This window comes from Nicotiana tomentosiformis, chromosome 9, assembly GCF_000390325.3.
Source record: "Nicotiana tomentosiformis chromosome 9, ASM39032v3, whole genome shotgun sequence".
NCBI classification, from domain to species: Eukaryota; Viridiplantae; Streptophyta; class Magnoliopsida; order Solanales; family Solanaceae; genus Nicotiana; species Nicotiana tomentosiformis.
Window position 1 is genome coordinate 53,181,951 of NC_090820.1, and position 12,413 is coordinate 53,194,363.

The following is a 12,413-nucleotide window of genomic DNA, read 5'->3' on the forward strand; positions in this document are numbered from 1 at the left end:
GAACAAGGAAATTCTCATCCGCTTCCATTCCCAAAGTCTTAAGTCTTGCTGCTATATTTGTCATTTCAATGACATGCTCATGCATGGTACGTGAACCATCAAATTTTATGGTGGTTAAAGTACCCATTAATGTCCCAGCAAGAGACTTATTAGTAGTTTGGGAGCATTCTTCCACAAGTTTCATAAGTTTTTCCGTGCTTTCAGTTTTGGGAAGAGTAGTCTTTATATTACCCGCAATATTCATTCACATAAACATTAAGTTTAGTATGTTGGACCTATCCCAATGCTTAAAGTAGGACTTTTCTTCAGCAGTACTAGTTTCAGTTATATTAGCTGGCTTCTCAGTATAAAGTGTAACATCAAGATCTAAAGCTCCAAGATGGAATTTGAGCTGTTCGCACAAATTCGAGAAATTAAATCCGTTAAAGGTCGTAATAAAAGCAGAGTGCGAGTGAAGGGCAAGTGCTGTAAATAGAATATGCTCATTCGTTAATGATTTGAGTTATAAAATTTAAACATACTATTAGATTCAGAAACGGTTTTTATTTACTCTTAAATGTATATTAATGTCCACCTTTTGGCGAAACACAAAATACAACTTTTAACATAATGATGCTTAAAATAAATTTTACATAATTCGATAAGTTTAATGTACAAATTAGTAATATTACTATCTTTGGATAAATAAATAAAACTAACGATACATTTAAAATATTGACTTAATGTTCAATAATTATAGGAACAAACAAACGATCAACCTTTGGGCGATCCATAAATATCTTATAATCGAGAACTTTAGTTTACCCAATATTTATTATGTCGTTGATAAGCTTCACAATTTATGGATAATATATTGAGATAGGCTTAACCATTACTTTGAAATTAAGTATTCATAATAATTCGATCACTTTAGTCATTAACGAACCTCACGTTTATAATTCCAATGAAATTGTGAATATGGTATTTATTCAAATATAATACATAAGTTTGGATTTAACTAGACTCTGTCTAACTAGAAGGGCTTTCATAATTTACACTACTGTGCCAACAAGTATTTCCAGTAAAAGAAGTTCCAATGATGTTTAATTTTACGGTTATCAATCATACTAAAAATGATGCTATAAGCAGGGGCGGACTCACGTTGAAGCTAGTGGGTTCAACTGAATCCGCTTCGCAGAACAATATACTGTTTATATATATAAATTATATTGGAAAAAGATAATTTTCTTGTTATATCGCTGCAAATGAATCCACTTGACAAGCACGAAGGTTGTGGAGCAATGGTCAAGCGGGTTCAATAAGTCCAAGAAGTTCCGAGATTGAACCTCCGCTGGCTCGGTTGTACTCTTTTTTTTTAAACAAAGTTATCCTGCAATTGTCTTATTCCTTATCAAAAATTCCCTTACGGGGTCTTTGTATACCTAAGGCTTGAAATTCAACCCATATGTTTCATTATTAGTTTATCAAATTTCTTTTCTATACTATCAGTAAGGTGTTTTTTAGTTCAGTAGTAAAATCCAGAAGAACCCTGTGAAATTTGATTTCTTTTATTTGAGCAACTAAACAATTAAGCCCACATATGTGGATTACTAATTCGATAATATGATATATATTTCCTAAGAATTTGTTGATTTTGTTTTGTGGCAGAATTTGCTGAAACACATTTATTATTTTTAGGATACTTTAACTTTCGTTTATATTTAATTTTATTTATGCTACAGTAAAATTATTTGATTGCTATACAACTTTCTTCCTTCTATTACACTTTGTTAGTTTTGTTTACGTTGTAGTTCTCGTTTCTTTTTAGTTATTTTATTAGTTCATTTTTTATATGTATATAATTTGCTTTTGTTATTTCCATAAGAAATTATTAGATTTTTTAAAGTATGTTAAAGTTTAACAAATTTAAAGAAAAAAAATATAAGAGTATATATTTGAAAGTAAAATTTATCAAAATGTAATTGTTTTTGATAAAATTTAAATTTGATAATTTATAATTCTCTTTTCTTAAGTGATGGCATTAACATTGATATATCTTTGTCGAAGTGCTTAAAAAGAAGGGGAAAAGGCTTAAAAATAATGCAAGATGTCAACTTTATTATGATTGTGCCATGACTTTACAATAGTTTTTGACTCCGCTTATGAGAAATCCTGGGTCCGCCACTGGGTATAAGTACTTGTAATCACCATTGGACAAAATAAGCAAATCCCATAATCTGGTTATACATAGAAAACCATAGAAACAATATGCATACCTTTTAAAATTAGTAAATCAATTTCGTAAAAATAAGTAAAAAGCAGACATATGAATCACTGAATTTATATATTTGATAATATACTTCACATGGATTCAACCTTAAAAGCATTCTGAAGCAAATCAAGCCCATATAACAAAGAATTCACGTACGTTCTTTTAAATAATTCATTTACATGACAACATGGAGAGTACTTCATCCTTACTGTCACACTTCCTTTTTCCCGAGGGGGATAAGGGAGTTTTTCCAATTAAAGTGACATTAATCGAAATGAGATTATTTATTTATTTCAGAGTCGCCACTTGGAATAATTTATGGTGTCCCAAGTCACCAGTTTATTTTAAAATTTCAAATCGAGAAAATTTAACTCTATTTATGGTCCGCGAACACAGAAGACCGGGTAAGAAATTCTGTTAACTCGGGAAAAGGTGTGAGGCACTCCCGAGTTTCGTGGTTTTAGCACGGTCGCTCAACTATTAATAATTGGCCTAATTATCTGATTTAATACATGTTTTAAAACCTAGTGTGCATTTTTATCTTCTAAACCGCTTTTAATATTTATGAAATTTGTTTGAACAAGTCACGATGTCGTGCACTCACTATTTTGGTACACGTTGCAAACCGTGCCACATGAAATGCACCCACGATTTACGACATATTTATTTTTATTATTATTTGAAGTTGTGGTCGAGTCACGTGAAACGCACACTCGAATTGGGGATTACGTATTATGACTATGCCACGGGAACCGTACCCATAATCACGATGATTTATTTATGCGCCTAAAGCAAAACCACGATGTTCTTCCTCTTCCCTCACACACATTCTAACTAGTAGAATTAACAAAAATTTATCTGCAAAAGATCAATCGACCTAAGGAACAACCAAGCAAAGTCATCTGTAAAATATAAGCCAATGGAAAATGAAGTTATTATCAAGTTAACCCATTTTGTTTTCCACTTTTGGACTTCCTAATTAAAAAATGCATTTTATGCAACATGTTTATGCACTTCTGTCTCTCACGCACTTGAATTGATAAGGGAGAAGATAACAAATCTGCAAATGTATATCTAATTTGTTATAGTGAGAATGATATGATATGGTATGACAAGTAGAACTACGAAAGCATATCAAATTGTTGTGTGGTTGTAGTTAAGCAGGAATTTTAGCCACGTACAAACTTGTAACAATATCGATAAGCACATTTACACAAGATCTAGTTTAGTGGCCAGCCATAGAAATCTGATCAATCCCTCTTAACAACTCAACATCAATGATCCAATAACACCAAAACAATTGACAAACAAGATAAAATCACACGTGAAAGCATGCTAACAGAGAAGAGGGGATCCATTAACAACATTCATCAAGCTATTATAATAAGATGAGATAAGAACAAAAAGAACCTTTTATAAATGCATCTGAGCTTCGATTCCTAGACAACCTTTGAAGCTCAAATACCAACAAAATCGCGTACAAGACCTCAACAGAAACTCGACCAAATCGCCGAAAACTCGAAGCCGACTCAGGAAACTCACTAAATTCCGGTAATTTTACACAACTGAAATGGAGCTTAAACTGCAACTCTTTAAGTGATGTAAGAAGCTGATTTTCGGACTGTTTTAATGGAGGTTTTGTTACGTTCCTGGACTGATTTTTGGGCTGGAGTAAAAGGGTCTGTTTTGGTGACGAAAATGACGTGAGGAAGGTCGGATTTTGGTGAGGAGTTGCTGCTGGTCATTTTTGGAATTGGAGTTGGGGGGGGGGTCTTCGAAGTGTTGTTCAAAGATAGAAATGGCATGACGTTGCCGCTCGTTCTCTCTTTTGAAAGAGAGTAACGATGGAGATGAATTTTTCCTCAGAGAGTCCGCCGCTATCCCTGTTTGGGGGGTGCTCTCTCTATATTCTCCTTTTTCCAGATCTATCCCCATTTTGTGTGTTGGGTGAGTGGAAAATATATAGGTCTAGATATAGGGATTAATTAGTGGCCAAGAAAAAGAGTGTGTATGGGCATGTGCATTTTTTGAGAGAGCATGTGAGTTGGTTACAAAAGATAAGGAAGAATCTTGCCACATGAAAATGACTCATTGACTCTTGCTTTAATTAATATATATTTTTTTAAGAGTGTAAAATAAAAATACTAGCTAAATATTTTAAAATCAAGAACATATAATTTTTGTGATTTTTAATTTTCTTAAATAAAACCTACTAAAAATGAAGTTAAGGTTAAAATATGTAGATTAAACTTAAAATTATTTACATACTAAAAAGTGTTGAAAAATCACAAGTATGGTAAAAATTAGGTGCTCACAGCTGCCCCTCTTTGCTTGGGAACATGAAGAGTTTTCAGGCAAAGACAAAAGTGAGCCGTGCGACTAATTTTTTACCAAATCTTTATTCAAAAGGGAAAATAAACAAAGGAAAGGGTGCAACCGAGTCCTGGTTCTGGACAGTCTACATATCCCGGGTCATAAGGGAATCAGATTGCGTGTAGTTCAAGGGGAGTGATGGAATGATGGGTTGATTAGTCGAGTGAGGTTCCTTCGAGGCTCCGGTCCGTGGTCCTGTTATTACATAAAAATCAAAATCTAAAGGAACTAAACAACCCTATCACCTATGAGTTACAAGATTCCTATCTATAAGTCTTCCGAAGCTTGATCTTGAGTCTTAAATGGTTCTTCATGCAGACTTTTGATTTGAACCTTGATGCTTGCTAGCTGCAGGTGCTAGTTCATTCTTCTATGGTTTCTTTGGATCAAGACGCGACATGCAAAGCTTGTGACTTCAGCCATGTCTTGAGCAATCCACATCCTTTCATCCGCTTGTGCATTTCGAATTCACTTTTTTTCCTTTTCTTTTCTTTTTTTGGATTGAGACTTCTTTTTTGGTCATCTTGAACCTTGTGCCCGAGGTAAAAACCTTATTCCTCAAGCAACTTGTGCTACTTCTGATTTGAATTGAAAACAAAAATTGGAGATTGCACCTATTCTTCAGGCGGGATCCTGTCGTCTCTGACATGAACTTGAAAACTGAAACTTGACCTTGTTCTTCAGGCGGGCTCCTGATGCTGAATTTAAACTTGGAATGAAATTTGAAATGAATTCCCTCGTTCTCCAGGTGGGCGCCTGCTACTAACTTGAAATTTGAAGTATTTCTGAAATGAATTCCCTCGTTCTCCAGGTGGACGCCTGATGCTGACTTAAAACTTGAAATAAATTCCCTCATTCTTCAGGTGGGCGCCTGCTGACTTAAAAACTTGAAATGAATTCCCTCATTTTTCAGGTGGGTGCCTGATGTTGACTTAGCACTTGAAATAAATTCCCTCATTTTACAGGTGGGCGCCTGATGACTTAAACTTGAAATAAATTCCCTCATTCTCTAGATGGGCGCCTGTGCTGACTTAAAACAGAAATGAATTCTCTCATTCTCCAGGTGGGCGCCTGATGTTGACTTAAAACTTGAAATGGATTCCCTCATTTTCCAGGTGGGCGCATGCTGACTTAAAAGTGAAATAAATTCCCTCGTTCTCCTGGTGGGCACCTGCGACTTAAAACTTGAAATAAATTTCCTTATTTTCCAGGTGGGTGCCTGATGACTTAAAAATAAAATAAATTTCCTCATTCTGCAGGTGGGCGCCTGCTGACTTAAAACTTGAAATAAATTCCCTCATTCTCCTGGTAGGCGCCTGTGCTAACTTAAAATAGAAATTAATTCCCTCGTTCTCCAGGTGGGTGCCTGATGACTTAAACTTGAAATAAATTCCCTCATTCTCCTGCTGGGCGCCTGTGCTGACTTAAAACAGAAATGAATTCCCTCATTCTCCAGGTGGGCGCCTGATATTGACTTAAAACTTGAAATGGATTCCCTCGTTTTCCAGGTGGGCGCCTGCTGACTTAAAAGTGAAATAAATTCTCTCGTTCTCCAGGTGGGCGCCTGCGACTTAAAATTTGAAATAAATTCCCTTGTTTTCCAGGTAGGTGCCTGATGACTTAAAACTGAAATAAATTCCCTCATTCTCCAGGTGGGCGACTGCTGACTTAAAACTTGAAATAAATTCCCTCATTCTCTAGGTGGGCGCCTGAGACTTAAAACTTGAAATAAATTTCCTCGTTTTCCAGGTGGGCGCCTGCTGACTTAAAACTTGAAATAAATCCCTCATTCTCCAGGTGGGCGCCTGTGCTGACTTAAAACAGAAATGAATTTCCTCATTCTCCAGGTGGGCGCCTGTGACTGACTTGAACTTAAAATAAATTCCCTCATTCTCCAGGTGGGCGCCTGCAATCATGACAACACAAACAAAACAGAGAAAATTTTCTGCCCCAGTTTATGCCAGGAACATTCTTGAGTGTTAGTTGAATCCCATTATCGAGGAGGGTCCTGAAAATTTAAAACTAGATCCCATTATCGAGGAGAGTCCTGAAAACTTTAAATTAAATCCCATTATCCAGGAGGGTCCTGAACAGTTAAAACTGAACTTTTCTGGAACATGCTTTCCTCATGGGGGATTCCTAGCAAAGAAAACAAGATTTCTTTCCCCTGCTTAAAACAAAGAAAATTTTGTCAATTTGAAAATATGGTGGTTAGTTTGTGGCATCCTTGCTGAAAGTGTCTGCTTCTGTCACTACCCCGCTTCATTTTGATTAGCTGTTTCGGGCTACGAAGAATTGTTTGACCTTTTGATCGGACCTCGACCACAAAACCTCTGAATGACTTGAATCCCTTACACTCAACTCGTCGTATGGTACTTTCATTCTGACAACTGTTGAACCTTGCATTTCCTACAAATTCATGAATCACTTGACCACCTGAACTTCAGTTATCACCGCATTGCTCATTCTAAATCATGTCCCTTGTGATGTGCAAGGCCGAATTTTGCTTGGTGCAAATAAAAAGATGGTAATGAGCTTTGAAATCCTTTCTTGCTTGCTTAACAAAAGGCTAATTTGATAGAGACTTAGAAAAATAGATCCAAAAGAAACGAAGCGAAGTGACTTCGAGAATTAGGAATAAAATAAAAAAAACAAACAGAGATGACTATTTGAAGAAAAATGAAAAAGAGACTTATCTGAATGAAACAACTGGCTCCAATGATCATGACATACATTTCGGATTGATCAGCCTAATCCATCCAACTAATCACATTTTAGTTAATGCCATGTCTTTATACTTCAAAACCGGGGTTTCCATAATTCAATTTCTCTGTAAAGTCATGAACCCCATTCGACTTGTAATGTCCCGAGGGGTTTTCACCAGCAAGTCTCTCTCATTTGCTCCTCTCTCAACTCACTGTCGCCTTACAGTGCCCATAAGGGTTTTCACCAATAAGACTCTCTCATTTGAATTTTCTCTCGACTCACCATCGTCCTATAGTGCCCGTGAGGGTTTTCACCAATAAGACTCTCTCATTTATTCACTTTTCCTTGTGCCCATGAACAAAGGTGCTACCCATGATGTAAATCGTACCTCCATCTAACTTGAATTGGCATCCTCAAAGTTGATCAGAAGGTCTTTCTTTGGACTGTAGTGTAGGTTTTGGATAGGGTTAGAAAGAAAGGGTGGCATGAAGGCTCAAAATAATTTAAGGTGAAGGGGTTCGAAATTACAACTTTTGGAATCAAATCTTTTTTTTTTAACTAAAACTTCTGCCCCAGTTTCTTCGAATCTGGGGAATTTTTTATTTTGATGGGACCGAACCGTGTAAGGCTGCCTACGTATCCTTAAAAGGAATCAGGTCGAACGTAGTTCAAACTAGTAAAAGTTGTTTTGTTTTTTCTTTTTCTCCTTTCTTTTCTCTTTTCTTTATTTTGCTTTTCTTTTCCCTCTTTTTGTTTCTTTTCTTTTATATTTCTAACTCTGCTTCTGATTCCAAAAGAGGGGTATGAAAGAAAATAAATAAGGCTCAAAAAGGGGTAACAAATGATAAAAGTGGTTGGGATAGAAGAATAAAATGCCTTCGTCATTCCAACTTTGAACATGCCTAGTACAAACTGCGATTGAAGATAAGCAAAGAAATCATACATAATATCTCTTGACTGCATCAGAATTGATAGCCATATCCACACATTTACCTTCTATGTTTGTTAAATGCAAAGCACCATTGGGCAACACCTTTGTCACAATGAACGGCCCCTTCCAGTTTGGGGAGAACTTGCCTTTAGCTTCAGCCTGATATGGAAGGATGCGTTTCAATACCAGCTGACCCACTTCAAATTTTCGGGGACGCACTTTCTTGTTATATGCTCTTGCCATTCTTTTCTGATACAATTGACCATGACATGCTGCTGCCAATCGTTTTTCATCAATCAAACTCAATTGCTCTAGCCGGGTCTTGACCCACTCATCATCATCAATTTCAGCTTCAACAACGATCCGAAGGGATGGAATCTCAACTTCCGCAGGTATAACTGCCTCGGTTCCATATACCAGCAAATAGGGAGTTGCACCTACTGAAGTGCGAACAGTAGTGCGATAACCCAGTAAAGCAAAAGGTAACTTTTCATGCCATTGCCTGGAACCTTGCACCATCTTACGAAGTATCTTCTTTATGTTCTTGTTAGCAGCCTCAACAACTCCGTTTGCCTTAGGACGATACGGAGTGGAGTTTCGATGCATAATCTTGAATTGCTGGCATACCTCTTTCATCAAATGACTGTTGAGGTTAGCAGCATTATCTGTGATGATTACCTTGGGAATTCCGAACCGGCAAATAATGTTTGAATGAACAAAATCTACCATCGCCTTCTTGGTCACGGACTTGAAAGTTACAGCTTCGACCCACTTGGTAAAGTAATCAATGGCCACCAGAATAAACCTATGCCCGTTTGAAGCTGCCGGCTCAATTGGTTCAATGACATCCATGCCCCAAACAACGAAGGGTCAAGGTGCAGACATTGTGTGCAACTCAGATGGCGGGGAATGAATCAAATAACCGTTCACCTGGCATTGATGACATTTGCGAACGAAGCTGATGCAATATTCGTTCCATGGTGAGCCAATAATAACCTGCTCGAAGAATCTTCTTCGCCAAGACATACCCACTCATATGTGGTCCGCAAACCCCGGAATGCACTTCGGCCATGATAGTCGAGGCTTGTTTAGCATCTATACACCTTAGTAATCCTAGATCTGGAGTTCTCTTGTACAATATTCCCCCACTTAAGAAAAATCCACTAGCTAGACGTCGAATGGTTCTCTTTTGATCGTCTGTGGCATGTACCAGATATACCCCCGATTTGATGTATTCCTTGACATCATGGAACCAAGGCTCACCATCAAGTTCCTCCTCAACCATATTGCAATAGGCATGCTGATCACAGATTTGGATATGCAGAGGGTCGACATAAGTCTTATCCGGATGGTGTAACATTGACGCCAGAGTAGCCAAGGCATCGACAATCTCATTATGAATCCTGGGAATATGCTTGAATTCTACCGACTTGAATCGTTGACAAAGATCATGCAGATATTGTCGATACGGTATGAGCTTCAAATCACGAGTCTCCCATTCTCCCTGAATCTGGTGAACCAACAAATCTGAATCTCCCAAAACCAATATTTCTTGAACTCCCATGTCTATAGCTAGCCTCAAATCCAGAATGCATGCCTCATATTCATCCATGTTGTTAGTGCAATAAAATCGAAGTTGAGCTGTTACGGGGTAGTGATGCCTTGTTTCATAAATTAGTACAACCCCTATTCCGACACCTTTCATGTTAGCAGCTCCATCAAAGAAGAGTTTCCAACCTGGCTTTTCATGATGATCAGCCTCGTCAACATACATCACTTCTTCATCAGGAAAATAAGTCCTCAGTGGCTCATATTCTTCATCCATCGAATTCTCGGCTAGGGCTTGGGATTTCATCGAGGTCCGAGTCACATAGATGATGTCAAACTCTGTGAGTAAAATCTGCCACTTTGCCAATCTTCCTGTGGGCATAGGCTTCTAAAAGATATACTTTAGAGGATCCATTCGAGAAATGAGGTAAGTAGTGTAGGATGACACATAATGCTTCAATTTTTGTGCCACCCAAGTCAGGGCGCAACATGTCCTTTCAAGAAGAGTATACTTAACCTCATAAGGAGTGAACTTCTTGCTGAGATAATAAATGGCTCGCTCTTTCTTTCCCGAGATGTCGTGTTGATCCAACAAACAACCGAAAGAATTATCCAATACCGTCAAATAGAGAATTAAAGGTCTCCCAGGTTCTGGCGGGACCAGCACATGTGGGTTTGACAGGTAACTCTTGATCTTATCAAATGCTTCCCGACACTCATCAGTCCACTTAAACGCAACATTCTTCTTCAACAACTTAAAGATGGGCTCACAAGTGGTCGTGAGTTGAGCAATAAACCTGCTGATGTAGTTTAACCTTCCGAGAAGGCTCATTACCTCAGTTTTGTTCTTTGGCGGTGGTAATTCTTCGATGGCTTTGATATTTGATGGGTCCAACACAATACTGAGTCGACTGACTATGAATCCCAACAGTTTCCCGGACGGGACACCAAATGCATATTTTGCCGGATTGAGCTTGAGGTTGTACATGCGGAGCCTTTGGAAAAACTTTCTCAAGTCTCCAACATGGTGGGACTACTTCTTTGACTTTATGATCACATCATCTACATAAACCTCAATTTCCTTGTGTATCATGTCATGAAATATGGTAGTCATTGCCCTCATATAAGTTGCCCCAACATTCTTCAAACCAAATGGAATTACCCGGTAGCAGTATGTCCCCCATGGTGTGATGAATGCTGTCTTTTCTGCATCTTTCTCATCCATCAGGATCTGGTGATATCCTGCGTAGCAATCCACAAAATATCCAATCTCGTGCTTGGCACAATTGTCGATCAGAATATGGATGTTCGGCAATGGAAAGTTATCTTTTGGACTTGCCTTATTGAGATCACGATAATCAACACATACCCTGGTCTTACCATCCTTCTTTGGTACTAGCACGTCATTAGCTAACCAAGTGGGATATCGAGTGACCCGAATGACCTTTGCGTCAAGCTGCTTTGTGATTTCTTCTTTGATCTTCACACTCATGTCAGTCTTAAACTTCCTTAACTTTTGCTTGACTGGAGGGAATTCCGGATCATTTGGCAATTTATGAACTACCAAATCAGTGCTCAAACCCGGCATGTCGTCATACGACCATGCAAAAACATCTTTATATTCAAACAGTGCTTTGATTATTTCTTCCTTGATTTGTGGTTCCAGATGCACACTTATCTTGGTTTCCCTGATATTATCTTGATTTCCTAAATTGATTGCTTCAGTTTCATTCAAATTAGGCTTGGGTTTTTCTTCAAAGTGATTTAGTTCTCTACTGATTTCCTGAAATGCTGCTTCTTCATCATATTCTGTTTCATCATCACACTCTACTTCTTGGATTGTTGTTTCAGAATTAGATTGGGTTTTAAGATTTGGCTGAAAATTCCTCATGCATGTCATGTCATTGAAACCAGCATAAAAAGAACTGTACAGAAAAAAAAAAAAAAATGAAATGCCATTAGGAATAATGGAAAACGGGAAATTGTATTTCATTGAAAATAAAAGATAGAAGGGTTTGTACATCAAAACAAGCAAAAAATAAAAAATCTGGATTACAACCCTGGAATAACCCAGATAACAGAAAGGAAAATAAAGCAAACTACCAAAACTCCTTCCGGGTGGGGAGAAGAGTAGCTTTCCAATTGCTAAGCTTCACATTTGGCCCAACGAGCTGCACATCGGCATTACTGGAACCTTCCCCGATTTCCACCATGTTAACCTCATCAAACAAACTCTGGAACCTCTTGATCAGCTCTTCATCAAATTTTACCACAGGTTTTGGGACCGCTGATATTGGGCGTTTTGCAACCCCTGGCTTGAAAAAAGACTTGGAGATATGTGGAACAGGCTTATGAAGTGACCATGCCTTTCTTTTCAAAATTTTAGCCTTTTTCATGTCCTTCCCTGTGAGTGTGAATCCCAAACCAAATGTACCGAAACTTTCACGTGGACACACCGGATGTGCAATACCCTACAGAGACGAACCTAGGCCTTAGCCCGGCACAAAACCATTCTTCAACATTTTATTTGCTACCATGACGGACGCGGAGGGTAGCTTTGGACCTGGAATGCATTCTCCTTCAGGAATCTTCTCGACATACACT

General features: G+C 38.0%; 1 protein-coding gene across 1 annotated transcript; it reads right to left on the reverse strand.

Moving 5' to 3' along the window:
* Positions 1-244: 244 nt before the first annotated feature.
* Positions 245-10,086, reverse strand: LOC138898786 (uncharacterized). The gene is made up of 4 exons (XM_070184886.1): positions 9,192-10,086; positions 8,481-8,701; positions 8,274-8,420; positions 245-391 (listed from the first exon to the last, which is right to left on the reverse strand). Exons 1-4 carry the CDS (start codon positions 10,084-10,086, stop codon positions 245-247), a joined length of 1,410 nt encoding a protein of 469 aa, XP_070040987.1.
* Between the last annotated feature and the right edge of the window lie 2,327 nt (positions 10,087-12,413).